Source organism: Buteo buteo, chromosome Z (genome assembly GCF_964188355.1).
Source record: "Buteo buteo chromosome Z, bButBut1.hap1.1, whole genome shotgun sequence".
Classification (NCBI taxonomy): Eukaryota; Metazoa; Chordata; class Aves; order Accipitriformes; family Accipitridae; genus Buteo; species Buteo buteo.
In genome coordinates, this window is record NC_134204.1 from 1,712,881 (window position 1) to 1,740,556 (window position 27,676).

The following is a 27,676-nucleotide window of genomic DNA, read 5'->3' on the forward strand; positions in this document are numbered from 1 at the left end:
AGCAGGCCTAGCAGTCTCCTTTTGTTGCAGTGAATGGACTCAGTCTTTCTGCTGCCCAGCTGGAGGAGTAAGAAGTTGTGCTTGCTCCTTCTCCGATACCAGCTAATGGAAAAGTCGTTTTCTGTCAGTGTTGAATATGGCATCATTTGACCCATCACGTGTTGCTGCTAAAGAAAATGAAACATCTGACAAAAGGATCACTAGATGTGGAGGAGGAATGTTGATTTTTCGTGAGCTTTTTGAATGAATCAAATTGAAAAGTTTTTTAGACAAGTTCTGTTTTTGTCTTACCACCTTTGTCTGACTTGCGCTCCCAACCGTATGCTAATATTGCGGCAGATGATTGGGTAGCATCTGGCATCACTGTCTATCTCTGCATCTGCCTTTCCTTTCTGCGGTGCTGCCTCGTGGAGCCTGTCTGAACGATTGCACTTGAGTCTACAATCTGAATCCTGTTTTCTGGATGGGTCCTGGTTTTCTGCAGATTGCTAAACTGAACTTTCTGTGTAGGATTATTCTTTCCGGAATTAAACGCCAGACTTCTCTTAAGCCAGACAGTCACTGCTGACTATGTTGGAATGTATTTAATGCTGAAAGCCCAAGTAACTTCAGCTCTTTGCTCAGGATGACCTGTTTTAAAACCACTTGAGTTTAGCCATGTTTGTCCCATCTGAATGTAGGGGTGTCAGTGTTTTATATGTTATAGATCCTGAATTAAACTATGAAAACATGGGAGAAATGCAGCAAGCTCTAGTATTTCCAGGTTTTAGGTTTTGCTTTCCAAAGAATGATATGTAACTTCATTAAGTTCATTAAGGCACCTTAGTTAGCTGACTAAAAACCTGAGGTTTTTTTGATTTCTTAAGGCTAGAAAAAACCCCAAAAGGGATTGGACAAAGGTTCATTTACTGTGATGGTCTAAATAATAATAGTAATTAAGAACAACTTTTGCAAGATTAATACATGTTGCAATCTACCTTATATGCATTTTGAAACTTGCTTGTTTCAGGACTGGTTTATGGTATTTTAACATGTCACACTTTAGGTAGATATTAACCAGTTGCTCACATAAAGTAAAACACTTCCAGTAGTTTCTGGTAGGTTGTTTTTTGCTGCTCTTCACGTATATCCATGAGCCCTCTGACCTTTGTGATTATCATAAAAAAGCTATTAAGAGAGAGGTGTGGTGAAAGTACTTCACAAATACTAGCTAGATCAAAACACAGCTTTTGAGCTTAGCCCCTTCTGCATAACGATCTGAGACTTCACCCTTCAGATTTTGCTGCTGCTGTTGCCTAAAACTCTGTTAAGAAACTCTTTAACACAATTTTTGTTGAAGATGCAAGACTGTAATCTGCTCATCACTGACTCTAGAATTCTGTCTTTTTCATGTGGGAAAGTGGTAGGAATAAATGTTTCAAATTTTAGGACGCCTTCCAGCATGGTTAGCAGTGATGCAGATCTTCTGCCAAACAACCGCAAAATTGAAACTAAAAACTTACCAGGCAACTCATAGCTTAGAGTTTGTTGATTTCACTACAGATTACAGGTTTGGAAAAATAAGTAGTCATTTATGTCTAGAGAAATAACTTCTGTTCAGTAACAGGACTACTTCTGCACAACCGAAGTGAAACAAATAAAAAAATGGTTTTATGGCTGCAGGCAGGACTGGCATAGGAAATTTATCTCTTTTTTTTGTTGTTTTTTCTTTTCATTCTGTTATAGCTGTGAGGCAGACTTCAGCACTGCTATGTTTAAAACAAATGAAAATCTGTTTTGATCTAGTAAGTCGAGCAGGCCAAATACATTCAAAAGAGTTATGTCACTCTAGTTCTGTTGAGGAAAAAAAAAGAATGTTAATAAATGCTACGTTGTTAAAATATGTAGTTGGGTACAAAGTGGGTTTTGATTTGTGTGCCTTATACAGACTAATATTCCCTAAAATCCTGCGTAGTCAGGATTTGGCATGACCACTTGAAGAGTAATGCCACCCTTTTTTCGCAACTGTAGGACAATGACAAAAACAAGCATTGCATTTAAGTTTGTACATCTTCAGAATTCACTTAAACTTCCAGTTGCTTAATTTTATACAGTCAGAAGAAATAGATTTCCATGTGTGTCTTGATTTGAGGATAGTAGGCTTGTACAGGTGACACCAGAGGCCTGGCTTGGCTTGCAGAATCCTTGTTAATGGTGGTGGAGAAAAATCTAATTCTTCTGGAGCTGAGTCTGAGGGAGGAGAGAATTACTATATTTAGTAACATAAACTTATTTGATCTAGGGAATAGTGCATTAAAAATCATGATACTGAATGTAGGACAAATGCAAAACCAGCACAGCATTCTTAGAATAAATACCTGGTTTAGGCTTTAATCCACACATCAGGTAACGTCCTAGAAGGTTGTACGTGCAATAGGTCTTGTGTGCGGTGCCTGTAGCTCGAGTGCGTATTGTAGTGATTACAGATGTTCTGTCTCATGAGCAAGAAATATTCACAGTGACAATGATACGGGTTAAAGTCAAGAAGAAGGTTACAATGGTGCCAAGACAAAATATTGTTCTTTTGAATCAGGTTGAGATACGTAGTAGCAACTTCCAGGAATATAGGTCATCTTTTCTGGTGTAAAGAAGGTAGGAATTCTCTCAATGACTGTCTTGTCCATACTATAAAGTGAATGCTCAACTTACAGCAAAGGTGAGCTGAAAGATAATTTTTGTTGCTTCTTAAGAATGAGAAGTCCTCTTTCTGAATGGCTTGTCTGTATTTGCTACAACGCCCTTTATAATGTCCTGCCCGTATCTGCAGAGTGATAATCTGAGAGTATTCTTTCACTTTGTCTACAGACAGGATATTCCATTTAAGGCTATACCTGATTTTTCTTTCAAATCAAGCTGCTGCGCTTGTATGAACCATATTTACAATTTGTCCTAACTGTTGCTATCTTATTGTAATCAAAGTTATCTGAGAAACTGTACCTACACAAAGAGCATTTTTAAAGTGACTCTCCTAGTAGTAACCTTATTTACATAGGGCCTAATACTGTAGTAAATTGGCATAATGATTTTTTTAAAGTATTATTTATTCAGTGTACTATGAGGTAGGGGGTGCTGCTGTCCTGCCAAAAGACTCAGTCATGCTTCCAAAGCCCTGCAAAAGTCTGAGTGAAGTGGGAACTTTGAATATGGGTATCTCAGCTTCTGTTTTCTTTATCCCTTCCTTTTGTCGGTAAAATCCCTTTAGAGTATATAACCCCCTAGAGCATTTACCTGTTGAAATATATTTCTTAAACTCTGGCGTGAAGTTATTTCTCTCACAGCAGCAACAAGTTAATATTCTGTTTTGATGCATTTGTTCTTCGTGGGAAAAAAGCAAGCAAGAACTACTCTAATTTTTTTCTAGTCGAGATTAAAAAAGCCAAGTAGTTGACACCGCTTTCAGTGGATTCTAATAGACTGTTAAGTTTAACTACAAAAGCTTTTCCAGTATAGGTGTACCCATGGGGCAAACAGACATCCCTTTGAAGTTTGTTTTGTGGTTTGACAGTAAAAGAAATGCCAGAGAGTTTCCAGTGATGGTAGGATTAGTTTAATTCTTGGCGCTTTTTTTGCCTTGTGTTTTTTGGGTTTTTTTTAGGGAGACCTTTACCTTTGTCTTTAAAAGTGAGCAAGTCATGACTTCCTGAGTGATGCTCAGTTGCTCTTATGTTATACATAGGGTTATTGGTTTTTTGTTTCCAAAGGTAATTAGAGCTTAGAACAAATCCTAATAGTGAGGTCTACATTTTGAGAATGTACTTCACCTCTGTGCAAGAAAAAAATTGCTGCCGTTAGCTGCTTGTTAGTTTCTTAGTGCTGCTTCTATTATATCTTTTTTCTGCAGTGCACCCACTTCAGAGGCTGGCCTTCATTGAGGAGAATTTTCAGTTGCTATCTTCTTCTTCTCATCTCTTCTGAAAGTCTGCATCCCTCACTGCTCATAAGTGTACTGCTTTTCTAAACTTAAATGAAAACCAACACAAGGCCAATGATAATAACAAACAAGTTAGCCCAAGTTTTTTTGTGTAGGCTTTCTCTGATCATCTTTAGGTTTTAGTTTGAATATTGGCTGCCTTTTGTTTTGCCTGCTGGAAGGAGAATGTGAAAAAGAAGTTTAAGTGGAACGGGTGTTACTTTGTATTTCCATGGCTCAGTTACTTTCATTGATCTCTGAAAATGCGTGGTAACAATCTCCCTTACTTAAGTTTGGGGCAGCATGGAGAATCCTGGCTGAACCATGCTGGCTAGTAGGGTCTTAGTATGTAAAATAAATTTATTTACTTTATAGGGTGAATTCATCCCTGTATTGAATGATAATAATGATTATTACGAAGTCATAGTGGTAACTCTGACTTCATTTTACGAGGGCAAAATGAATCAGTCCTCTGTCCCAGCAAAGGAGGTCATCAGGTTGTTTAGGAAACAGAAATAGATTCTGATAAATGCATCCAAATATTTCCATAAATAGAAGATTAAATAACAATCTGGAAATTAACTTTTTACCATTTATTGGTGTCAATTGCTGTTGGTGTTTCAGTGTGGTGGTATAAACTATACGTACTATTGTGTAAAAAATAAATTTTTGCTGCAAGCAAAATTAGGTACCAAATACTGAACTCCTTTGAAGGCATGAAAATGTATTATGGTATGCCGTTCATGTAGTGACTTCTTTACTGAATCTTTGAATGTCTTAGAGTGTGTGAGTATTTGCAAACAAATCTTTGAGGAAACATATCTCCAACAATTGCAGAGCAGTTTTTATATTGTGGTGAACAAATCTGTCATGTTCCCTTAGAGGTCAGCTATCTAGGAGGCTTTAGTGAGCAGCTGTCCAATATTAGGTTCCCTTGAACATAAGATCAAACAACTCAGTTTATTGTGGGATTTCTGTGGTCTGACTTAATGATTACACTGTGAAATGCTCGGATATACCTCCTTTCCTGGGCTTCATTCCCAGCCTGTGGAGGGGAGTGATTGGTAGAAATGCTTTGCCTTGCTCTACCTCTGTTAGGTAGCCAAATCGAGATGTCTTTAATGTGAATTGCCTTTTCAAAAGTGTTTAGCATTTTTCTTCCTTTTCATTGGTGTGTGGCTCTAGGTCAGACTACAGCCTGCCAGACGGGAGCCTGAGAAAACAGGAACTGTGCAACTGCTGGCCACCTTGGAATAGGTGGCGTGACTGATTTGTTTAGACTGCCCCTGCAGTGCTGTAGTAGAGGGTGTAAATGCTAAATTAAGGGAAGGAATTGTAGTTTTAATAGCCATGAAATCACACCTTCTCTTTCCTCAGTTTCTTATCTTTTTAGCCACTGCTGCAAAACTGTGAAGCTAGACCTGCTCTGAAAAGCAAGACATTTTAAACTTGGAGAAGATAGCATGTTTTCCCTGTTATCATCTGCTGTTGGGGGAGCATCTAGCTTGCTGTGGTTGAAATTTTCCTCCAGATCTGTTTGGTGGGTAGGGCCAGCAAGCAAAAGCTCAAAGTAAAAAAAAAAAAAAAGGGAAGTTTGCCAAAATTTTTTTGAAAGCAACCAAACCCAGAAATGGCTGCCAAGAAGGTTATTGTTTTAATAAGCCACACTACTATCTTGCCTGTAAACTTACTGTGCATTTTGAACTGGGGAGGGGGCCAGATAGGGTAGTGTCAAGTAGGTTTTTCTGTACAATAAAATTCAAGGTAACTTCCTTGTATGTTAATTAGCTTGCTCTACTGCTTCACAGGAAACATCTGAAAAGTGTCTTTTTAATAAAGTTCCACACTAGCTCATTATATAATATAATCACCTTCAGCCCACTAAGAACTACAATTTGTATAGTACGTGAATTTGTGCAAGCGTATAGGGTTGTGTTCTTCTTTTAATCTTGTATAAAGTGATACGAGCCTTGATAATGTAATTGAAAGAATAGTTTTTAGAAGTTGTTGCACATCACCTCTTTTGAGGTGTGCTGGTTTTTGTTAATTGGTTATGTGGAAAAACGTTGTACAGTGTTTAATTTGACAGGATAAGGTTTAAGTGCTGATACGTGTCAACTATGGAAGAACTAAGTCTTTCAGGTGCACTAAATATAATATTTCTATTTGGAAAATAAACCCCAGAAATTTCTAAATGAAGTTAACAAATTTTTTAAAAAGCTGTAGAAAGTCAGCTATCTTTAGGTAAGGCTAAATATTTGTAACTTTTAGTTAGTACTTATAAAAATAGCAGTCTTACAACAATCTATTGTTGAAATCTATGTGGAGATATTCCTGTGTAATCTCACATTGATCTTGCAAGTCTAAATTGTCTCAATGTTGGGTCACGCTGCAATTTAGTCAGACCAGAGTCTCTGCTATGTCACAGCACCCTGAAAGAACACTTTCACTTGCTTCTTGTTGCATGAAAGAAGTCAGTGTAAAGTTAATGAATGTGCAGAACATGTGGGTGAGGGCAAATTTTACTGGTTTCTCCCATATCTGTGTAATGTTTCCTTAAAATAATGTAGTGGTCCATGCCTATGACTTTTGTAGCAGTTGAAATTTTAGAGTATGTGAACTCAGAGCAATGCATTTTAAAAATCTCCTGCAACAAGTGTGACTTCAAAGTCTGAGCTTTCTTCAACGTCTCTTTCAGTTTGACTTCTAAGATACCTCCAGAGTATGATCCAGAGTGCCTTCTCAGAGAGAAGAAAGCTTAATACCTCTCCTTCCACCTTTCTTTTCTACTCAAAACTAAATTTGAACTTAAACTTGGTTTTAACACGTTTAGGAAAAAAAAAAAGAACATGCTGTTTCTTAGTTTCAACCAAGATGTGTAAGTAGCAGGCTCTTATGTAGACATACTCGTTTAAATAGGTTCTATAACCTCACTCTTTTCCATTACTGCATACTAATTATTTAATAGATGTTCAAATAAAGCCTCTGCAAATAGGCCTTTTATTTGACTTTAACCTCATGGAGCTTCCTCTGCAGGTAAGAGGAAGCTTTGCAGCAGGAGCAGGTTAGAGATTGAAGATAATCTGGGAACGATTCAGAAATTCAGGCATTACTTTAGTGGTTTGACAGCCTACGCTTTCAGGGTACAAAATGGAAACAACTACAGGACTGGTAGTGAAAAAATGAATATATGTGAAAAGTCATACAGGTGGGGTGAAAATAAAGTTTTGAGTTTATTCAAATCCTTCCAGCTCACGTATTCATCTCCCTCTTAGAACAGAGGGAAGGTGTGACATATGAAATGACGAGTCTGGACGGTATTAGAAAAAAATGCAGGCTTGAAACTGAATGGAAGGCCAGGGGGTATTTTGCTAGCTACTGATGTTGAACCACAAGGCTTACAGAGCATTCTCCAGTATTTTGACATCGTATGAACTTGTTGAAACTGTGAAATGAAGAACAATTAAGGATAGGGGCTTTTGTGGAAAATGGAACCAAATGAAATGTAGTTTCATATGGAATTCACTAGATTTTAGAGTTTGTGCCAAAATAATGTTCTGAAGTAAGCAGAAGGAATGCTACTTAATCTGTTGGACTTCAGTGAACTTCACTTTCAATTGTGTGTCTTTAGATTTTATTGAAGCTGGAGAATGGAAAATACTACAGGTTTTGTACAATGATTAAGTATGGGGTAAAGAGGAGGCAATAGTAGGTTATGATACAACAAGGGCTTCTTGGTTGTCATAAGTTGCTAATGGAGTTGCATGGACAATGTTCTTGGAACCAATCTTATTAATACTTGGATGCACAAGTCATGTGTGCTATGTATGGATCATGAGCAAGTTTCATACCTGGGACATCAGCAGAACAAGTGAGGATCAGAAAATAATCAGGAGCAATTGAATGGCTTCAAAGATAAGGGGATTTAGAATGAAAATAATAAGGAATAGAAGACTATGGACTTAAGGACCAAGAAAAACAATTTCTGCTTTTTGTCAGAGAGGGCAGATGGTTGGTTCACCACTTGGAAGGAAAAGATGCATTGACAACAATATGAATGTAGTGGGATGCAAAGGAGTGACATATTTCTGTGGAAACTGGGAGGTGCTGTGGTCACCGACTGCTGACTGGAGGCAGCAACATCTGGAAAAGGAATAGGATGATGAGAATGAATGGTGGAATAAGGGAAATGTAAAAAAGTCCAGAATAAGTACTTGACTGAAGTAGCAACCAAAGCTAAGGTAGACAGATTCCTCTCTGCCTGCCTTTTTGTTTACCTTTGTCATTTCAGGTCAAGGACAGATAGAGCAAGTCTCACCCTTCACGCCACTGTGGGAAAACATGGAAGCAAAAGCTATGGGACAGAATGTCAAACACTTTTTAGTAAAAAAATGCCTATTTTTAGTTCCTTCTTTTTTGTGTTGGATTATTTTTTAACCTTGGCCCAAAAATGCAGTTGTCATTAACAATGAAATTAAGGTGAAACTAGATATTTTGCTAATGGATTGCAATCTGTCCCTGCTAAGAGTTTCACCATTCACTTAAATGGTAGGGTTTGTCCTGTGGATTGAAATACCCTTTAATATTGATGAACCTTGCAGATCCTAATATGGAATATTGGATCATGTGCTTTGATTTGCTTTTGGATTACTGAACAAAACAAACAAGACCCCCAAAATGTTAGATGTGTAAATAATAGAATTTAAGAATGTTGGATGCATTTATAAAGTTTGCTTTTACTTGTGAAATCTGTTTTCAGAATTCTACAGGAAGAATTTTTAGTGAAGCTAGGCTGATAACTGCTCACTGCTGGAATTTTGGATTCCTTCGAGGTGTACGTGAAGCATTTCTCTCCAAGGAACCTGAAGAGGAAAGCTAGTAAAAAGAGTGCTGTCTTGATGACACAGTCTGTTAGCTTCTTACAGAACAGTAGAAGATGGTGATATGGGAAAAATGAAAGGTAGCATGTTTCATCTTTGGTACCAAAATTAGGATATAATAGAAGAAGATGTAGGATGTCAAATTTCTATCTCCTTTTAGTAGTTACTTAGCTATGGGCTAAAATGACCATGTGTATACAGGTTTTAATTAAAAAAAAAAGTGTCTGGAATGCAGAATACCAACACCAACTTCAGGGTTTGCTTATAGTCATTGTTTTCTCCTTTTCCTTCAGTGTTTTATGTTCATTAGGAAAGCCGGGAAGGCAATGTCTAACAGGATGCTTTATTCAGTAAATTCAGCCCTTCCACTCTGTTAGGAAACGGAGACAGGCAGCCAGCAATTCTTGACAAGGTTTTATCCTGAACTTTTCTTATACCTGCCTGAATAGGAATGAAAGACAATGGGTCAGATTATTTTAATAGCAAACCTACTTGCCCCACAAGACTTGCTCTGTCTCTGACCTTCAGTGCAGAATGTTTCTTACTGTTAACAAACCAGGGTGTTAATCTCCACTATCTAAAATAAAACTGGTGTTGTGTTTAGTTTGGCTTATAGTATAGCTTCAATTCTTGGTTTACAAGAAGTAGAAAATAGTTAGTGGTAGGATGTGTGTGTGTGTATGTGTGGTGGGTTTTTTTTTCCCTCCCACACCCATCCTTGAGGAGGTTAGCTTCAGATTGTGATCTGTTTTAAGTCTTTTTCTCCTACCCTTTACCTCTTGTTAATTAGGTCTTCCCATATTTCTGGATTCATTTAAATGACTTTGAAAAATGTTTGGCTTAATTAGCTATTTTTCCCAGAATTCAATACATATTCTTCCGTGGGGAAGTTCTTGCCTCAAGTCATTATTAAGTTAAAGGAAAAAAAACCCCCACTTTGGAAAAGTGAAGAAAACAAAAATATTCAGTACTTTTCTGCAGAAAGGAAGTTGTCTGAAAAACTCTCTGAGCTCAGTTAACCTCTTGGGTTTCAGTAGTTGGGAGGATTTTGACACTTGGCTTGTTTCATTGGATAGAAATTTGCATTAGACCAAGGGACTCTTGGCTTCACATGATGGATATTTAGCCATTTTCACGGCTGTCTGTACTGATATAGATATATTTTCATGGCTATCACAAACTGGTGTTGCAGCTTGAGTTTCACACAGCAGTTCTTGATACTTGATTTTCTGTCGAGCTTTTAAGTCTGGGGGCAGCACTGTTGTCCCTTACAGTGAAATTAACTATATAGCTTCTTGGCAATAAGGTGCTTATGTGCAATGACTTGCACACAGGGCATGCAGACTAGTGAGTAAGTCTACAGGAATCCCCAGTGGGGTTGGTGAAAATATGCATGGATTAAATGTGTATTTAGTGCAGATAGTGTGCCCAATGTGTGTGACTGTGTTTGGGATGCTTGAGAATGAAGTACACATGAGGGGATAGAAAGTTCTGTGACGTGAAGATTGGTAGACAGACCACTTCCTTAGGATAACTGGAAATTGGATATTTGCTGATGTTACTCAAAAACATCAGCTGGGACTTTGGGGTAATAATAATTCCATAATTCCAAATGCAGATGATTTAAATAACTTCACTACAACTGATTTGATTTATTATGATGGGATCTATATACACAACTGCAGCTTTGGACCTGTTTCGTATTCTGCATCATCTTGCTTGCTGCTTGCTTGCTTGTTGCTCAGATACTTATCTGGCTTTGCTTACCAGTCTTGGTGACTGAATAGCTAAGAGATGTCATGTCACCTCAAATCCTAGTTCTGCGCATCTGCTTAATGCCTTGCTGTTTGATAGCTAGAGAAGGGTTGCTGTTGGGTCTAGGTTGGCCTTAGCTAGCAATCAGTTTAAACCTTGCATACGGTTTTTACATTTGTGCAGGGAGGGTCCCGCTCTTGGCCACAGTCTGACATTTATACTTCTTTTACTGGGGTTTGGTTTAGCTGTACTGCTAACCCAGCTTCCCAAGGTGTAGTGTATCCTAGCGTCCAACAGCCTGACATAGAAATTAAATCCAGTGCAAAGGACGGGAATGGATATGCAGAGGTTGGGCAGGTATACCATCACTAATCAACACATCAATGAACGTGCCACATGGAATAAAGATAATGGAAACTTTTTAGATATTTAACAAGGTATAAAACCTGTTATAAGAAGTCAAGGTTGTATCCTCTTGTACAACAAAACATACTAAAGTGTTTTCTTCTTTTTAGTCCAAGTGGTAAGAAGTTCAGAAGCAAGCCTCAGTTGGCAAGATACCTGGGAAACACTGTTGATCTCAGCAGTTTTGACTTCAGAACGGGAAAGATGATGCCCAGTAAATTGCAGAAGAACAAACAGAGACTAAGGAATGATTCTCTCAATCAAAATAAGGTTTGTTAGTCAATACTGTGTTTAAGGATATCCTAAGAATTTCCTTTCCTGTAGTTCATTTAGCAATTTCTTTTCTGCTTAAAGCAGTCCGCTTCTAAGTTGTACATGTATGTTTAATTTTTAGTAGAGGTAGGTAAATTTATAAAAAGAAGGACTACTCTGCTACTACCCAGAAAATTTCAAGGTGAGGTTAAGTATGAATCAAAAGTTTGAGTAATTCAGGAGGTAGCTTGGGACTAAGAACCTCAGCACTAGTCGTCTACCTGAATTATGTTCTTCTAAATGGGAAAAGTTAGGACTGTTGACACCAAGAGATTCTCCTGTGCAAGGCTTCAAATTGCTATGTTCATCTTCCTGTTCTGAGATGAAATAGTTCACATTTTTAATGTGTGCGATATGTGCCAGGAAGCTTGTTTTCTGAGGCAGATGTATTTATTTGTACAAACCTGGATGTCTGTGTACAGCTATGTATCTTAACAAGGCCAGGTGTTTTTCTGTTAAAGATTGGGCCTTTCTCAATTGATTTGATTGTTCTCTTATTGTCTACTTCTTTTTGAACAACAGTGTATCCTTTTGAACACTGAAGAAAATATGTATAGTAGATTAAACATAAAAGGCTGAAGCGTACAGAAGTGAAATAACTGATGTAGCACATAGGGACATGACAAGTAAATTTAGCTGACTCTCAGATAATATGTTCCTGGACAAACTTTAGAAGCCTCATACAACAGTTTGAAAGGATTTCTGTAACAATCTGCAATGTTTTCTTTTTCAAGTGTTTTATTCTTCAGGATTTAATTACTTACAGTAGTGTATGAAAATACCTAACAAGTTATAGCTATGTCTTGTGCACTGATGTTTTGTGTCATCTGCCATTTGTAATGCGTGAACCACCCATTTCATGCTTATTTCTTTTTATTTAAAGCATATGTTCAATTTATTTAGTATTTTCTTCCCACAGACACAAGGCTTTCAAATAATATAACATTTGGGCGTAGTCCAAAGAAAGGTTTTGGTTAGGCTTTTAGCATGAGCAGAAATTACAAAATTTGGTATATAAAATCTGGATGAGTGTGTGCTCATTTTGTGTGATCTTAGATTACTTGAATGTTGCTCACAGTAGCTCTGTTAAATACAAGATTATTAGAAAATGCCTTTTTTAGGTAAATAACATTTATTATTTCTGAGTGACTGAATCTGTAACTCATGAGCTTTCAAGAATTTCTGCAGTATTCCTGTGATAGTTAAAAATGAGATCTCAGCTTATTCAAGTTTATGTTTTCTTCCACAGACACTGAAAGAGATTGGTTGTGGTTGTCTTCTAGTCCGCCTCGCAGCTGTGCTGCTGGGGGGCCATAAAAGACAGACTTGCATAGGCAAGTTTGTGTATAAACTTACTCATATTTTATGGGTTGTTTGTTTTTGTACAAACAATTTACCACAAATGTTTCTAAATTCTTTGGCTCCCCTTATGTTTCAAGAAGGAATATCAAAATATACTTGAGTCTTCTTTCTCAGTCATGTCTAGGCAGTTAGATTTATGCAGCTGGTGGATGGAAATGCTGTCTTGCCATACTTCTAACTTTTGAGATTCTCATCATTAGCAGATTAGAACTCAATGTCAAGATTGACATACTAATGCCACCTGGCTTAAAATGGAACTGAGGATAATATATGCTAATGAATGCTCGCCATTTTGTGATGTTAATGTACAACAGTGTAAATGACACGGAAATATTCTTCTAGCAAAATACTTATCTCCAGTCTTAGCGTTGTGCATTCTTACTGACCTTTCAGTATTGGCAATAAAGGCATATATCTAATAGGTTTCTTTATGGTAGAGCTGCAGGACGAGTTTTGCTTCAACCTATACTAATCTTCCCATTGTTTTCTGTGTAACCATTTTTACATTTCACTTGCAGATTAAGTTACTTTATTTGAAGTGCTTTTGAAGAGACAATGAAATAAGGAATACAATTGAATATGAATCCAGTAGATACAGCATACTGCCGTGCTTATAAAAATAAGCTTATCAATTCTTTATTTTGAAAAGAAAACATAATAGAGAGTACTGGTGTCTGGCTGTAAGTGATTTGGAAGGCCTGGAAATACACTGTTGAATTTTTAAAACGTTTTTGTGTCCAGGGCACATTGATGCTTCTGGAAATACATGTCTTTGGAAAGACAGTGGACTGAAATTCTTTTGGAAACAGTTGTTAGAGCATAAAATACTCCTAATGAGTAAAAATGAGCAGGGAGCATTGATATTTCTGCTAGCTGATACATTGCTATAATCCCCAGAGTAGGAAGAGATTTTGTTTTGTGATAGTAGTCAAGCAATGTAAAAGCCCACAGTGTCTGTGTTTTTGAAGGCTGAAGGTTTGTAGGTGTGCCTAAAACTGAATATTGTGAGCTTGATCGCCATCTGAAATGAAGTAGTCTGTATCTGACCACTTGAAATACGTAGATAGTGTCTTCTATCTGGAAAGCTCAAAAGAGCTTTCTTTTCTTCAGGAGAGGTGTTGGCTGTAGGGATCTTTGTTACTTATTTCTATTAGGATGTACTGGAAGCTTTTCCTTTGTCATGAGTAAATCTTATGTATGGGTGGCTTATGATTTGTTGTGAAAAAGTGTTTCTCTGAATATCAGTTACTTCCTGTTAATGTGTGACAATTTTTTTCCTCTGTACATCTGAAGATCTGCAGGTGCTGGAGATGGGTGAGCTTAGCAAATTTCTGTACTAAAGAGTTTATTTCTGTTGTTCAAAACTCAGTGCCACAAATGAGAGACTGTTTATTTAGGATGAGATCAGAAAGCCCAGATGTGACTATGATTAGCAAGGAAATAAAGTAGGAGAGTACTAAGATTACAATTACAGTACTTAGGAATTGATCTGTTCTTAGTTTAAACAGTTTATCCTAATAACCACTTTCTAGTATGTAGCCTTGATAAAAAGTATATGGGACATCTAGGCCTTGAACCTGTATTGCCTGCATAGTTTATAACTCATCAGGATTTTGCTTTAATTCTGGGGACCATATCATTATTGTGGCTGAATTTTCTTAATTTCTCATGCTGCCTGAAGAAATCTTCCTTTTTATTTTTCTAAGTTTAATGGAATTATTTTTTAACTTCCCTTTAAGTCACATTACTGGCCAAAAGAAACCTGTAAATATTTTTTCATGAACTTGAAACGAAGACCTTTGTTCTAGAAATGTTTGCTAAACCAGATTTATCCCCCATATGGCAGATGGCTCTGTAATATTATTGGTTTTGTCAGTTTTAATAGATATTTTACCACTAATACTGATGCTACTGCTCAGAGTGCCCAGGGGGCATGGACTTCAAAGCATCAAATACTACTTTGAACTTGATGTCACAAGATCAGGGAATGCAAAGCTTGTAGGATAGGCGAGGTCTATCAAAGTTCTGGTGTGATTTAAGTTATGTGGTGCGAGGAAAGTTCATTTTCAAAATACTTTGTGCAAATGTAAGTAAATGCGATTACTGTCTAGCTCTGGTTGGTGATTCTGTGCTCATCAGAGATGCTTTAATTATATATGAAAATATATATGAAAAAGTCTAACATTAGACTTACTATTGTCATCATCAGTGAGGAAAAAAAATAGAGCCCATAACCAGTATCCATCATGCAAAGCACATGCTAAAAGCAGTGACCAAAGTATCTGGAAGTATTTTTCTAGTGGACTAGGACTACGTGGGTGAAACATGAGGAGAAAACTGATGTCTAGATTTATTTATAAGCTGAGATTCTCACTTTTGCTTTGTATGAAAAGATCTCAGAACTTCCATGCTAATTGAACGGTAATTTCTCTGGTTGGTTAAAATTATTAAGTGTAATCGGGCAGAAGTACTTGTGCTCTGTTGCCATTTGCTCTGGCCATGGAAACCCTGGTCCCAGTTAGACAAGAATCAACAGTGTATTAGGGATGGAGCTGAAGGTGGAGATCCCTGAAGATATGCTGCTTTTCCCATTTGAAAGCAGTAATATTGCAAGGCATGGAGACTGGTTAGTTTCTGGCTGTAAGTTTATAAACCAGAAGCGATAGCCTGAATTTCTGAGAAAAACTTCTATAGGAATTTGTGGGTTTAGCCTTATTATATTCTAATGAGTTAACTGCACTACCTGGAAATTATGAAGAAAGAGGACCTATAAAATAACAAGGTATATTTAAAGGAGTAGTAGGAATAGAGATGTGAGGTCAGAATTGCTTCCATTGAAAGGAACAGATTTCTAGAACTCTTTCAGAATTCACCTGTATGTTCTTGCGTATTTCTTCTGTTGGTCTGGAAAACTGTTTTGGCTCTTAAGAGAGGATGAGCAAATCAGTATTAAGCAAGGATTTCCAAAATGCTACAATGCTAATTTATAAGTGAGTGTATTAATTGAGTCATACTGTTGAATAGCTAAGAATATGCATAGTACTCTTGATAAATCACCTTCTTTGCCATCTGCATGAAAAAGTGAGGCCTGAAATTTTAAAACTAACCCTTCATTTAGGTTATGTTGAGATGCCTAGATAAATGTGAAGCGTTATTCTGTTGCTCCTTCCTACCACTTAGATTCCTTAGAATTACGTGGAGGAATTCCTTTTTTTCTTTTTCTACCAGGAAGGATCTAATAGCACTGTGTCATCCTGGAGAGGCTATAGAAAGAGGCTTCTCCGTTGCCTCTCCCGCCACCCAACAGATTAATCAAATAGTTGGATAGGAGCAGCCAAAATAATAACCATTGTAGTGTGTAAGGATGTATTTTGGGATTAAGTGGCTTGCCTGTAGAATAGTCTTCAAGATGAAAATTACTTTCTATGGAGTGTGGAGATGATACTGTCTTTATTGCTAGTTTACAGATTATTCACTGTACCTATATAGGAAGAACAGCTTCACGCTCCCTTTCTCATCAGCCATCTACCTTGCAATAACAGATGTATGCTAAAATACAGGACATTCTGATGGTGGAGGAACTACCCTGTCAGATTACTCTAGCAAAGCTCTAAAAGAGGGATATGTACTTTTAAAAGCAGAATTTAATCTGAGGCAGATGCAGTGAAGAGAAGGCTTATTGCTTAATAAGCCTAAGTCTCTCACCATATTTTTAATTTCATTTTCATACAGATCATTACAGAATATCTATAGTCAGTATCTAACTTTCATCATCTGGAATTCCAGAGTGTTCAGTTTAGGAATGAACAATTTTTAAGCAAGCTGGTGCTCTCTGGTTCTTAACATAGTCTCTTTTGTGAAGTTGTGTAGCCCAAATTGTACAATCTGAATATGGAGGATTTGAAGATTGAGATTTAATTCCCATTACTAAGCCCAAGAGGTTGCTTTTTCTCACAAAATTAGGAGTCTAAGTAAAGCCTAGTGAAAAACATCCTTGGATGGAGTCTGATATTGATGTTCATTGTGTAACATTTGAGCTATGATCTCACAGCCAATTATAAAACTTCTGAGATGTGAAATACTACATAATAACTTATTTTTCTTCCTTTTGAATGAGTAGCAGTAAACTTTTAAAAAGCAAAAGCTTAACCTTTTTCCTTTGTCAGAAACTAGATATGGCTATTAAATGTTTTGAAATGCTTAGGACTGTTCTGCAAAATAGTGAACTTTTTTTTTAATACACGTTCTTTGGGAAAATATGTGCCATGGGATATTTATTTTCAGTGTCAATATAATGGTGTGTCTTCTCAGTCACACCCTTGTATCCTTGGGGGGAAAAAAGGGAATTATTTCAGTTGTTAAGAAAATACCAGACAAAATGCAAAAGCAGAAAAGTCTGAAATTATGTGTTCAGGATTTGAAGGAAATGGGATTACAAACAAAAAGCTGTAAGGTGCTGTTCTGTTGGCACAGCACTTCAAACTGGCAGTCTGCTTTTGGATAGAGAGACAGATTTAGAAAAGCTGGAGCGGTGTGCAGGTGGTGATCTATCTTTTTCTTTCCTCATCAGTCTTGGGGCTTATGGGAGAATTCTATTACCCCACCCCAAATATTTCTGGGGTTGATGCTACAGAGAGGGGTTCAGGCAGTAGTAACTCCAAGGGCCTAAGGATTTGATGTGTGACAAGATACTATTGGTAAAGTTATATCTGATGCCTGGGAATCATCAGTTCACAAACCTGATAAAAACTAGCTTTGTCAAAAGACTTGCTAAAGTTGATATAGTTTTAGTCTCTTTCCAGAATAAATTGCTGCACTTAATTAAGGATTGTTTGATGTAGGAATTGCTTAGGAAATTTGTGACCAAAGTTATGCAGGAATTTGCTGTCCTTTAAGACTTGGAACTCTATAAACTGTTCACTACAAACATATTTTTATGAAGCTTTGGAGATTTCATTTTGACATCTGATCGTGAAGCTGTCTCTTTTCAGAACGTAAGTCACTTGTACAATTAACATACATGTTTTAACAAAAGAAAAGATGGACTTTCAAGCAGTTTGATTCTTCCCGAGCAGATGAAAATGTGTGAAACCAGTTAATTGTTACTTTTTTTTTTTCTTTGAAATGGATGACTGCAAAGGTTAGTTAAGTACAGCATTTAAGGGAAATCTTTACTGCAAAAAAGCCTCCTTCTTTTGCACATCAGTAGAAGAGGGTGAATCCAACCTTAATTTGTGTACTTTTTATGTATAATTTTTGTTAATTCACTTTTTTTTTCTTTTTTTAACAGGGAAAACCAGACTTAAATACAACTTTACCCATCAGACAAACTGCATCAATTTTCAAACAACCAGTCACCAAAGTTACCAATCATCCTAGTAACAAAGTACGATCTGATCCACAGCGAGTGACGGAGCAGCCACGACAGGTAAGAATTAATCTGTTTCCACTGTTACTGCTCAGAAAGTTAACAAGCTGAAAAAGTGCTTGTTTTCAGCTGTGCTTCAATTTCAGATGAGAATTCCTATCTTGAAGGTTACTTACAGAAATATGTATAATACGTATAATTTTTAAAAAAATACAGAAATAACAGTCAGTTCATATGGAAATTAATATTTCATAATCCAGAACTTCATTCATATTTGATTACCACATTCCTCTTGAAATTCAGATATATGCCATTACTGTCGCAATTGGACATCACATGTACAGCTTCTTAATAGAAGTTCCTATGAAATACATGGTTCTCATCAAGAAGTAATATCTCTCTTTTATGTAGAAGAACTTTGTGCAAAATCAATAAAAAATTGTATTTTAAATCCCTCTTTTTCACTCTACTACTACTATAAATACAAACCACAGTAACATAAACTCATCTTACACAAGTTCTCCTTTAGCTGCTTTTCTTTCTATCGATGACAGATCGCCTGTTTGCACAGTGCTTTTTTGTGGGGTTTTTTTATGGGGAAGAGGGACCTGAGAAGAAATGGGAATCTAGTTAATGAATGAATGATTGGCTAGATAACGTAGTGTATATTGGATTGAGGTATTGTTTTTAAGTCTGAGTTGTATTTTTTGAGTCGTAGCATTACTACCATCAAATTGAAGCAGCTTATTCTATCTTGGGAGTGCAGGGATGAGAAGAAAATACAGGGGCATGTTCAAATTTTTGTACACTCATATGTCGCTAACTTTTAACAACATTTCCTTTGAAACTCAAGCTGTCTCTAATATTGCACTTTCAAACATCTTGAATGCTGTTCTTGTAAGAAATAACATAAGGAATTTAGACTCTGCATCCTCTAAATTCAGGTGAGAAAGAAAATGAAGAAATATCGAGCCATATTGGATCATCTTGTTGAGATGTCTTTTAGCAAGATTTGAAGGCCTCAGCTAACCTCACTGTTGGTCCCATGAAGTTCAACAGGGGCCATGTAAGTGTATCACATTCAGATCTAAAAGATGCATAATTGCATGTGTCTATTGATTCTCTTCAGATTCTTTGGGTTTTTCTTTTGAACTACTACACTTTGTGTGTCAGGAATTTCCTTTTGGTCATGTTTGCTGAACCAGTTATTATCACCAAAGCATATGAAAGTTACGGCACCTTTGTGGCAAGAGAAATGGATGTCTGGCGATTCATATCTTGATGGATTCCAAATCCTTTCATGCTTGCCTATTTCCTCCCTGTTTTCTTTCTTTCAGAATCTTTTCTTCAAATACAGTGTGACTAAAATCTTTGGGAATGCATCCCTTGTCTTTTGAGAATGGCTATCCAGTGAAGATTTGCAGAATAGGCTATATTCAAACCCACCCAAGTTAAATCTTTGCCTCCTTAAGATAGGTTCTAATGGATTAAGCTATAGCAAGATCTTCATGAAAACATCATCTGCTGATCACTGTGTCAGCATTCTTTTTCAATCATATGCCTTTCTTCTTGCTTGCAACAGTGTATCTTTGGAAGAGGACACTTAAACACTATTCTTATTCTGTATTGCCATACTTCATTTGGAAGAAATGCTAGCTCTGTTCACATTGAATGCAGAATAGTTAATCTTTAGCAAAGCCAGTCTTGGTGTGTCTTACTCTTGCTTTTCTCCAAGCTAGAATGCTGCCTTGAGCTGTTTTCTGGTTTGTCATTGTTCTGAGTAGTGATGATTGACATAGGTGGGAGACTTGGGGAAAGAAGAGAACAGATTGTTTCAGTTGTTTTTACATAAAATTTGAGTTTTCAGTGAAATTTTCATTTAAAAATCTGGTACAAAGCAATTTAATGTAGGTAGTACATTACATTACATTGTCAGTTACTGAAGAATCTTAAGCAAATTGACAGCTTTCATAAACAATTTCCAGTGATCTGGTTTCCTTGCATACAGATTTCCATCATATAATTATCAGTATTTCTTTGGTGTTAGTAACCAAAATTATGGAGGAACTCCAGTCGTTGGTCATGTGTACACCCTTCATGTATGCATACATAGATGCACACACGTGCACATCTTGTTTGAACATAGCATGCAGTTCATTCCGATGTTTTACTCACTAGCTGGAGCATAGCTATTAATAGATATGATCTTTGCTTGGTTTTCAAAAAGCAATGATTCTTTTCTTGATGTGATCTGTTGAGATAAAGTAGAGAAGCCAGGATGAGGACTGAAGTTGCTGAAAAACCTTTTTCTTAATAAAGCCTGCACCATGTGGAGCACCTGTTACTTGAGATACAATTGTTGGACAGATGCAGCCTTGCAAATGTATTTGAATTCTCTTCCCCTCCAGATAAAGCCTATATTTCCCTTACATAAATAATCCCTACATGTGTCACTGTCTTCTCCTTCTCTCCTACTCAGGTGTGCAAGCTTTCCTGTACATAGACTGTAAATATATCAGTGTTGGATATTCAAGTGAATGTTGAAACACTACCTATATTGCCTATTTGTATATAAAGCTTACTCAGTTACCACTTCCAGTGTTGTTCCTCCCTGTTTCTTCAATCGTTGGCCCAAATCCCTTAAGGGATTCTGGCTTCTGTAGTTCTAGATAGCCATCTCTGAAAGCTTTATCTGCTTAGATCTATTGTGTCTCCCTTTTCAAAAGACAGTCTAACCAGAATTCCCTGAAAATTCTCTTTGGCCTGCCTTCTTATGTAGAGGTAAAAATAAATGAGTACTGTAGTTCCTTTGGCAGTCGGTAGGTTTTTTCGTGACCTGAGAGTGAGAAGACATGCTTATTGGTGTTGGCAGGGAGGATATTTGGCAGCAGCTCTTCTTTAAGCAGTAAAGCCTGTGGTAGTTCTTGGAAAGATAAACTAATAACAGCTTGCCTACGGTCTTCGTATAGGTAAAACTGTCAATTAGAGCAACTGCTGGTTCCACGTATTCAGCATGCTAGTTCATTGCACACAAGAAGTGTCACGAGGTTGTCAGCCTTTTTCAAGCAACAGCTCTGCAAGACAGCATCTTAAAGCTTTCAAAGCCATTCTTAAAGTTTTTATAGATTACTGGGTATCAGAGTGGAGAACTTTACCCAAGAAAAAATGGAAATGTTCTGGAGAATCCTGGAAGTAGTAATGTCAGAACTTGAGCTGTGCATGTATGCATGCATGCTCTGAAGGGTCTTCTGGTACTCACTAGACCTCTCCTCTTAACTATCAGTCTTCTTCCTCGATGTGGCTTTTGTTAAAATACCAGTACCAATCAATCCATGGAGATTTCTCGATTCTTCATATCTATTCAAATGATAGGTGTATCTGTAAGTTCCTAAATAGCAAATCTAATAGCCTCAATTGCAGTTTTCTTCAAAGTGCTTTAATGTCTCTTTTTGAAGTATCAACCCACTCAAAATATTTTGACTCTCCATAAGCTTACTTAAGATAGGTTTTCTTACTATTTCTGTGACTTTGGGGTTTTTTCCCCTCGCAGAGTCTGCTGATAAACAAATGTAAGAAAAGGAATCCTGAAAGATTGCTAGTGGGCCCTGCAAGGAAAGAAAAAAAAAAAACCAACCAACAAACCCCCTTGTTTTAGCCTCCTCTTCACTGTTAGACTTAGTAAGTTTTGATAAGATATGATACTTTCTTGATGATTTTAAGGGTAATGGTTTGGATTTTAAAAAGTCAGATTAGCATTGCTGAAGTTGAAAATGGAATTAATGATGAATCAAAAAATCATGCAACTATATCTGTCATCTTCCTCTCAGGTGATATTGAGTACTGTCTTAAAGTCACATAATTTTCTCCCTCCTTCCTATTTAGCAAAAAGGCCATTAGATGTAGCAGTACATCAGGGCCCATTAATGCTCCACTTGTGCATCTGGATTTGAGTATTCCTCAATGAGACAACTGAATGTGAAGCAGAGGAAGTCCTGTAACTATCTTGAACTATTATAGGGAGTAGATCTTTCATGTAATCACTTAAACTTGAGTTACTTGCCTGTCAAGTGTTCCGTACCTAACGGGATCAAATGGAATGGTGCTGCACATAAACTTCCTTCTTATGGATCACTGCCCTTTGTACCTACACTCACCTGGTGCCTCCAAAAGGTCCAGGCCTGTGTCCTGAGTAGAGCACTTATCCTATTCTTTGTGTGTTAGAGCTCCTTGGTTCACACTGTTCTGTGCTTATTGACCTTTTTCAGGGTAAATACAAAACTCACTCATTTACCTCTGTCCCCCAAATGTATGGTGCCTGAGGCATTGCTTTGAGAGAACTTTGACTCCTGAGGACCCACTGATCACTAGTTAGTTCTCTTGTATGCTGTTGATTGTGGTGGTAGGGATATTTGAAACCATACCCATAAAACTGATGTTTATGTAAGTGGTAATCATAACACTGAATTTGCAAAGCATTGACCTCAGTATCTTCCTGATACATTTGGCTAAAAGCATTCCACGAACATACCTCAAATGTTTAAAAGAAGGCCATCCTTCTCTTCAGAGCTCATTTTGAGAAAATCAGGTAGTCAGTTAGTATTATGTGATCTGATTCCTCTAGTTCTGTGGAAGACAACTACCTTCAAAAACCACTTTAGGATAAATCTGAGGGTATTTACTTTTTAAAAACACCCTAGGATAGACCTGATGTATTTACTTATCATCTATCTGTAGGCCAGAAGTACTCTTCAAAGTTGATTTGAGAGTCTCTTTTATACTTACTGTCATATATATTTGCAATGGATTGTATTGTAATGGATTATTGAATAGGATTATATATGACAAATTAAACCTGACCGTAGTCATTTTTTGGCATAAGATATATATATATGCAGTCTAAAAAGCCTAATTTATGAGAAAAATTGCAGGATGTCATTTTATGTATGTCTTCATGTGAAGAGTTCTTAACAAGAAAGAGATATTTAGCTCTTAGCACTTCGTATTTTGTCAAATAGATGTGATTTTATTTCCTGTGAATCAACTTAAGGGATTGGAATCTAAAATTAGATAGAGTTGGAAAACTTAAGCTTCTTGGTTAATATCTATTAGAATTATCAAAAAGAGGGATGGAAGGAACCCAGTGAGATTGTTAAGTTTCATCTCCCTCTCCCTGGCAACTAAAGGAACACTGAAATTTTGATTGGCAGTTATGGATGCAGCAGAACTGAGCAACTCAGCACCTGGATATAAAAGAGGAGAGGAGTTTTCCAGTTTTCTGGAGAAATCTCATTCCTTTTAAATTCTTCCATGGAGACTTTGAAAAGACCTCTCTTTAATTTTATTTCCTCATTTAACTGCCTGCAATGTCAATCACTTGAGCAGTTTCCCAAATGATAACTGGCATTCTGGTCTGTCTTAGCCTTTAAAACACCTTTTAAAACATAACAAAATTGCAGGCTGTCTGTGTCTGCAGTACAGTATAGATATGTTGACTGTATTTTGTGTAGACATGACTAACTTTTAATCAGCTCACATACCAGCTTATAATGCATCTGCAAGCAGTGTGGAAATAAATGTGGTTCCAGAGAGCTGGGAAGATGCCAAGGCAGCTACCTGGAGTTGTGGCTGTGCTGTAAAACTTGCTGTGTCCATCATACTTCTGAATTAGATGGTAGCTTTTTCTGACTACCGCTGCAAGTTAAGAGCAGATGCTGTAGCTGTCTAAATGGAAGAAACCACCTCAATAAACAAATCTCTGAACTCACCAACACCAGAATCAATGTCCTTTCTTCTGTGTTTCCAGTCAAGTACATGATTCTGTTGACATCTACAGTATTTTCAATACTCTGTAAATCGTAAATAGCAGATGAAATTTGAGGTTTGTGATTGATCGATATAGGTATATATCAGTCACCCTCCAAGAATGTTTGAATGTTAAGAACCTACGTGCTTTTCTTTTAAAAAGAATAGAATTAGAATGGATTCCTTTCCAGCAAAAATTTCCTGTAGGCTTCCATTGCTTAAGCAACTGTAAATAGACTTATTTATCTAAGGAAAAGGAGCAGCTCACAATATGTTTGTATTTGGTGGTTCTTGCAATAGGGAGGCTAATCTATCATTTCTTTGTTGTCTGAATGAGAAATAATAGTTGCTTAGGAGATTGTGTTTTTACAGAGATTACGGGTTAGATTATAGTTTACCATTAGTCACAAATAGCTTTTCTTGGACAAGAAACAATTATGGAGGAAGCAATATTTTATAATTCTCCAAACAGAATTTCAGAAGCACAGCTTAGTACAGCTCTGCCATTATAGAGTTTCAGAACAACAAGGAAGTGAAAATTCTGCTCCGCCCTGGGGACCTTGGCATTGCATTCCTATGTTGTCTCCTCTGTCACAGGAAGAAAATGGGGTTGCCCTTAGGGTAGTAAGTTTGAGTGATAAGGGATACATTTCTTGCTCAGCAGGAGATTATTGCATAAGAGGTCACTTTTGGCATAATGCATATTGATTAATTTCTTAGGAAATGGAGCACTTAGCTGCTGGGTCTTTCTGAATCTAGAACACTCAAACATCGGTAAATGAAGGACCTGTGTTTTAGGCTCTTTTCAGTGTGTGTTCCCTAACCACTACTTCAGGCAGAACTGAAATAGAGCCATTTTTTATCCTCCAGCAGGATGAATACCCATAACTGACTATGAATCCTCAGAATGGTTATTCATTTTGCATTAGTAATGAAATGTCACATCATAACAATGTTGAATCTTGAAATCCGGTTCTTCTCTCATTCCTTCCTACCCTGGTCCCATCAGGATTCTCATTACTGAATAACAGGGTCTCGTGTTTGCTAATGCTTCTTTCCTGGAGGCAGGAATCTTGCTTTTCTGGCTGTACTGGTGAATTCTCAGCAGGAGGAAGGAAGATTGGACCATGTCAGCCTGCCCTGTGCTTCAGGGATTATGGTACTCTCCAGGGTACGCAAGCTGAGAAAAGCCCAGAGTCTGGATAGCTCACTCCATTTTACAAGAAAACCTCTAATTGTGAGAAGATGTAAGGTTATTATGCAGAAGGTGGCCTCTGTTGCTGGCAGTCATTTATTGAATTTGAGTGGCTGTATCTGCAGATGCTTGCACTGTGTGTGGGGGCTGTTGCTTGTTTTATGAAGTCCAGATGGCTTTGGGCAGGAGACAAATGCCAAGGGGGCAGTCTGCCTAGGCCACGCTCTATGGATGCTGATGCCTAACTGTTAAACTAGATGGGATTTTTATGAATTGCTCCTGATTTAGTTGCCTGTTTCTCCGCTTAGCAGGGCACAAAGCCTGTGAACCTGAGCTTTATTTTCTCTTTTTCTATTCCCTATCTCACTAATGATGAGATAAATAATGTAAGCTATTTTTAGGGCTGTAACCTTGAAGGCAGATATTTTGCGCATCGAGAGTTGCATGATCTTTTTCAGCTACTTAAATGCGTCCTTCTGTTGCTGTGGAATGGTTGCATCTTCATCATGTAAGTGAAGTAACAGAAAAGCTTTTTCTGAATTTGTATTAGCAGCTTCCTTCCCTCACTCTCTGTCCCTTAATACCTATTACTGGCGCAGCTGCTGGGGATGTACTTGTCCAGGTCTGGTCCAGCTCAGAATCTTCAGTAAGATCCAGGAAAGATGCAGAGGTTCAGAGGGGACTCGTAAGAATCCATAAAGGGTTGGGGAACAAAATTCATAATAAAAATCTAGGAATGATTAATTTCTGAGCAAAAAATTAGTAAGAGTGACTTGTGCAGTCTCAGTGGAGATCTGGGGAGCTGAAAATTTGGAGCACAATCGTTGTTTGCAAATAATTATATAGAATAGTGCTGGAAGCTTTGTACTAGGAATATGCTTTGCTTCAGTCTTGTTTTAACAGGTGTGTCTAAGTGTCAAGTGCTTTTTTCTACTGATGTTGACCTTGAAGTCATCTGAGGTGTTGATAGTTGTATAGACTTTTCCCTGCATTCACAATCAGTGCTTAAAGAGCTGGGTGACTACTTGTGTTGGAAGCTCCACCCAATCAATACTGCACTACTCTTTCCAAGTCTTCTAAGCTTTCATTTGTGTTAGTTGTCCTTCTTCAAGCAACTCTCCCACAGAGGCATTTGCATTCCTATACGCCCTCCGTTCTCCCAGTTCCTCGTTCCCTCTGTGATGTGTGCTGGGTTGATTTGAGTAGGGAACTGAGAATCAAACCCCAGTAATGTTTGATTGTATTTAGTGATGTATTTGCTGCTGTAGACCAATTAATTTTATCCTAAATAAAGAGACGCTGTTCTTATGTTTACGTGTAGCATATAAAAACATAGCTTAGATTTGGAGCTGGTGGGCTTTTTGTTTAAAAGTTGATGAAATGGAGAGGGAAAGGGGAACAAAGGGTGAATTCTTTTAATGGTTGAAAACATGAATAAGCTTTGTGGAGACTTTTATCAAGATGGGAAGCTACCCCAGTGATAAAATACTGAATTGATAGATTTTTATTTTGACTTTATTTATCTGAATCCTAATATTCCTGTGAGTTGGTGGTTTCACCTTTTTAATGAAGGATTTATTCAGCGTTCTAGACAGCTTTAAGGCACTGCCACTTCATCCATGGAGCTGTAAGGACTGCTGCAAGACATCTAGAGTGCTTTCTTTGGGTGGGGGCTTAGCAATAGTGGTAAACAGCAGGAGTGAATGACTGGAGGTACTAAATATTTAACAGTTAACAAGATAAAAGAGGTGCCTTGATACTCAACTAGCAGCGTAGCTCAAACCTGGGTTGCAATGTTGAAAATTAATACTAATTACGAGCGACAAGTCTGTTTACAGGAAGCATTTGAAGTTTTAAGTGGCTGTAGTAAAATGAGACACAAGTGGCAACAGGTATTTTCAAAAACCTGTCAAATCATGGAGATGTCAAGAACATGTGAAGTGTAGTCAGAGTTTGCAAAAAAGTTGAAAAGCTTACTTAGGTGATACTGTGTGAGTTTTCTAAGCCACTTAGATCTAAACTTGGTTACAAATGTGTCCTGTTGTCAAGAGAAGAGTGCTTAAATAAGTGGATCTCTGTAAAATGACATAGTAATATCTCAGACGACACAAGTATCATTCAACCTACGATTTATAAAACTGTACAGACGTGTTGTGGAGAGTATTGCATTTTTCTTAGCATAATGGCATGTTTTATTTTCAGTCAGTAGTATACTCTTAATGCTAAGGTAGATGTTCTTTGTTGCTTTTTTCTTTGCCTTTAGTACCTCGTAACTCAGAAACTTTTTTTTTTTCTGAATAAGAATCACTGATGCACAGTGCTTCAGTTATGATGTTGTGTGACTAGCAATATAGGTTCCACAGGAGATAAAAGAGAATGCTCCAGTTGTTTCACTTCCAGTTTTAGAGCAGAATGTGACATTCGAAAGCCCTATCTTAAACTGAGGCTTTTGCGTACCCAGCTGCAATGAAGAATTTCCTAGGAATGAGAGTAACTGCTTCTCTAGTTTTTTGTCTCAGATTTTTAAGGCATGAAAAGAAGTAGATTTTTTCCCCCCCCTCCCCCATATCCTGCAGAAAAATCAAACTATTTCGGAATGCCCTTCCCACAGGAAATTGCTGTGTTCTTGCTTACCTCTTTATTAAGAG

At 37.4% G+C, this 27,676-nt stretch overlaps 1 protein-coding gene across 1 annotated transcript in view; it reads left to right on the top strand.

Moving 5' to 3' along the window:
• The window catches only part of MBD2 (methyl-CpG binding domain protein 2), a 42,500-nt gene that overhangs the window by 2,278 nt on the left and 12,546 nt on the right, over window positions 1-27,676 (top strand). The window contains exons 2-3 of the mRNA XM_075020870.1: window positions 11,100-11,259; window positions 17,954-18,091. Coding sequence (XP_074876971.1) covers window positions 11,100-11,259; window positions 17,954-18,091 — 298 coding nt within the window. The remainder of the gene's footprint in view (window positions 1-11,099; window positions 11,260-17,953; window positions 18,092-27,676) is intronic.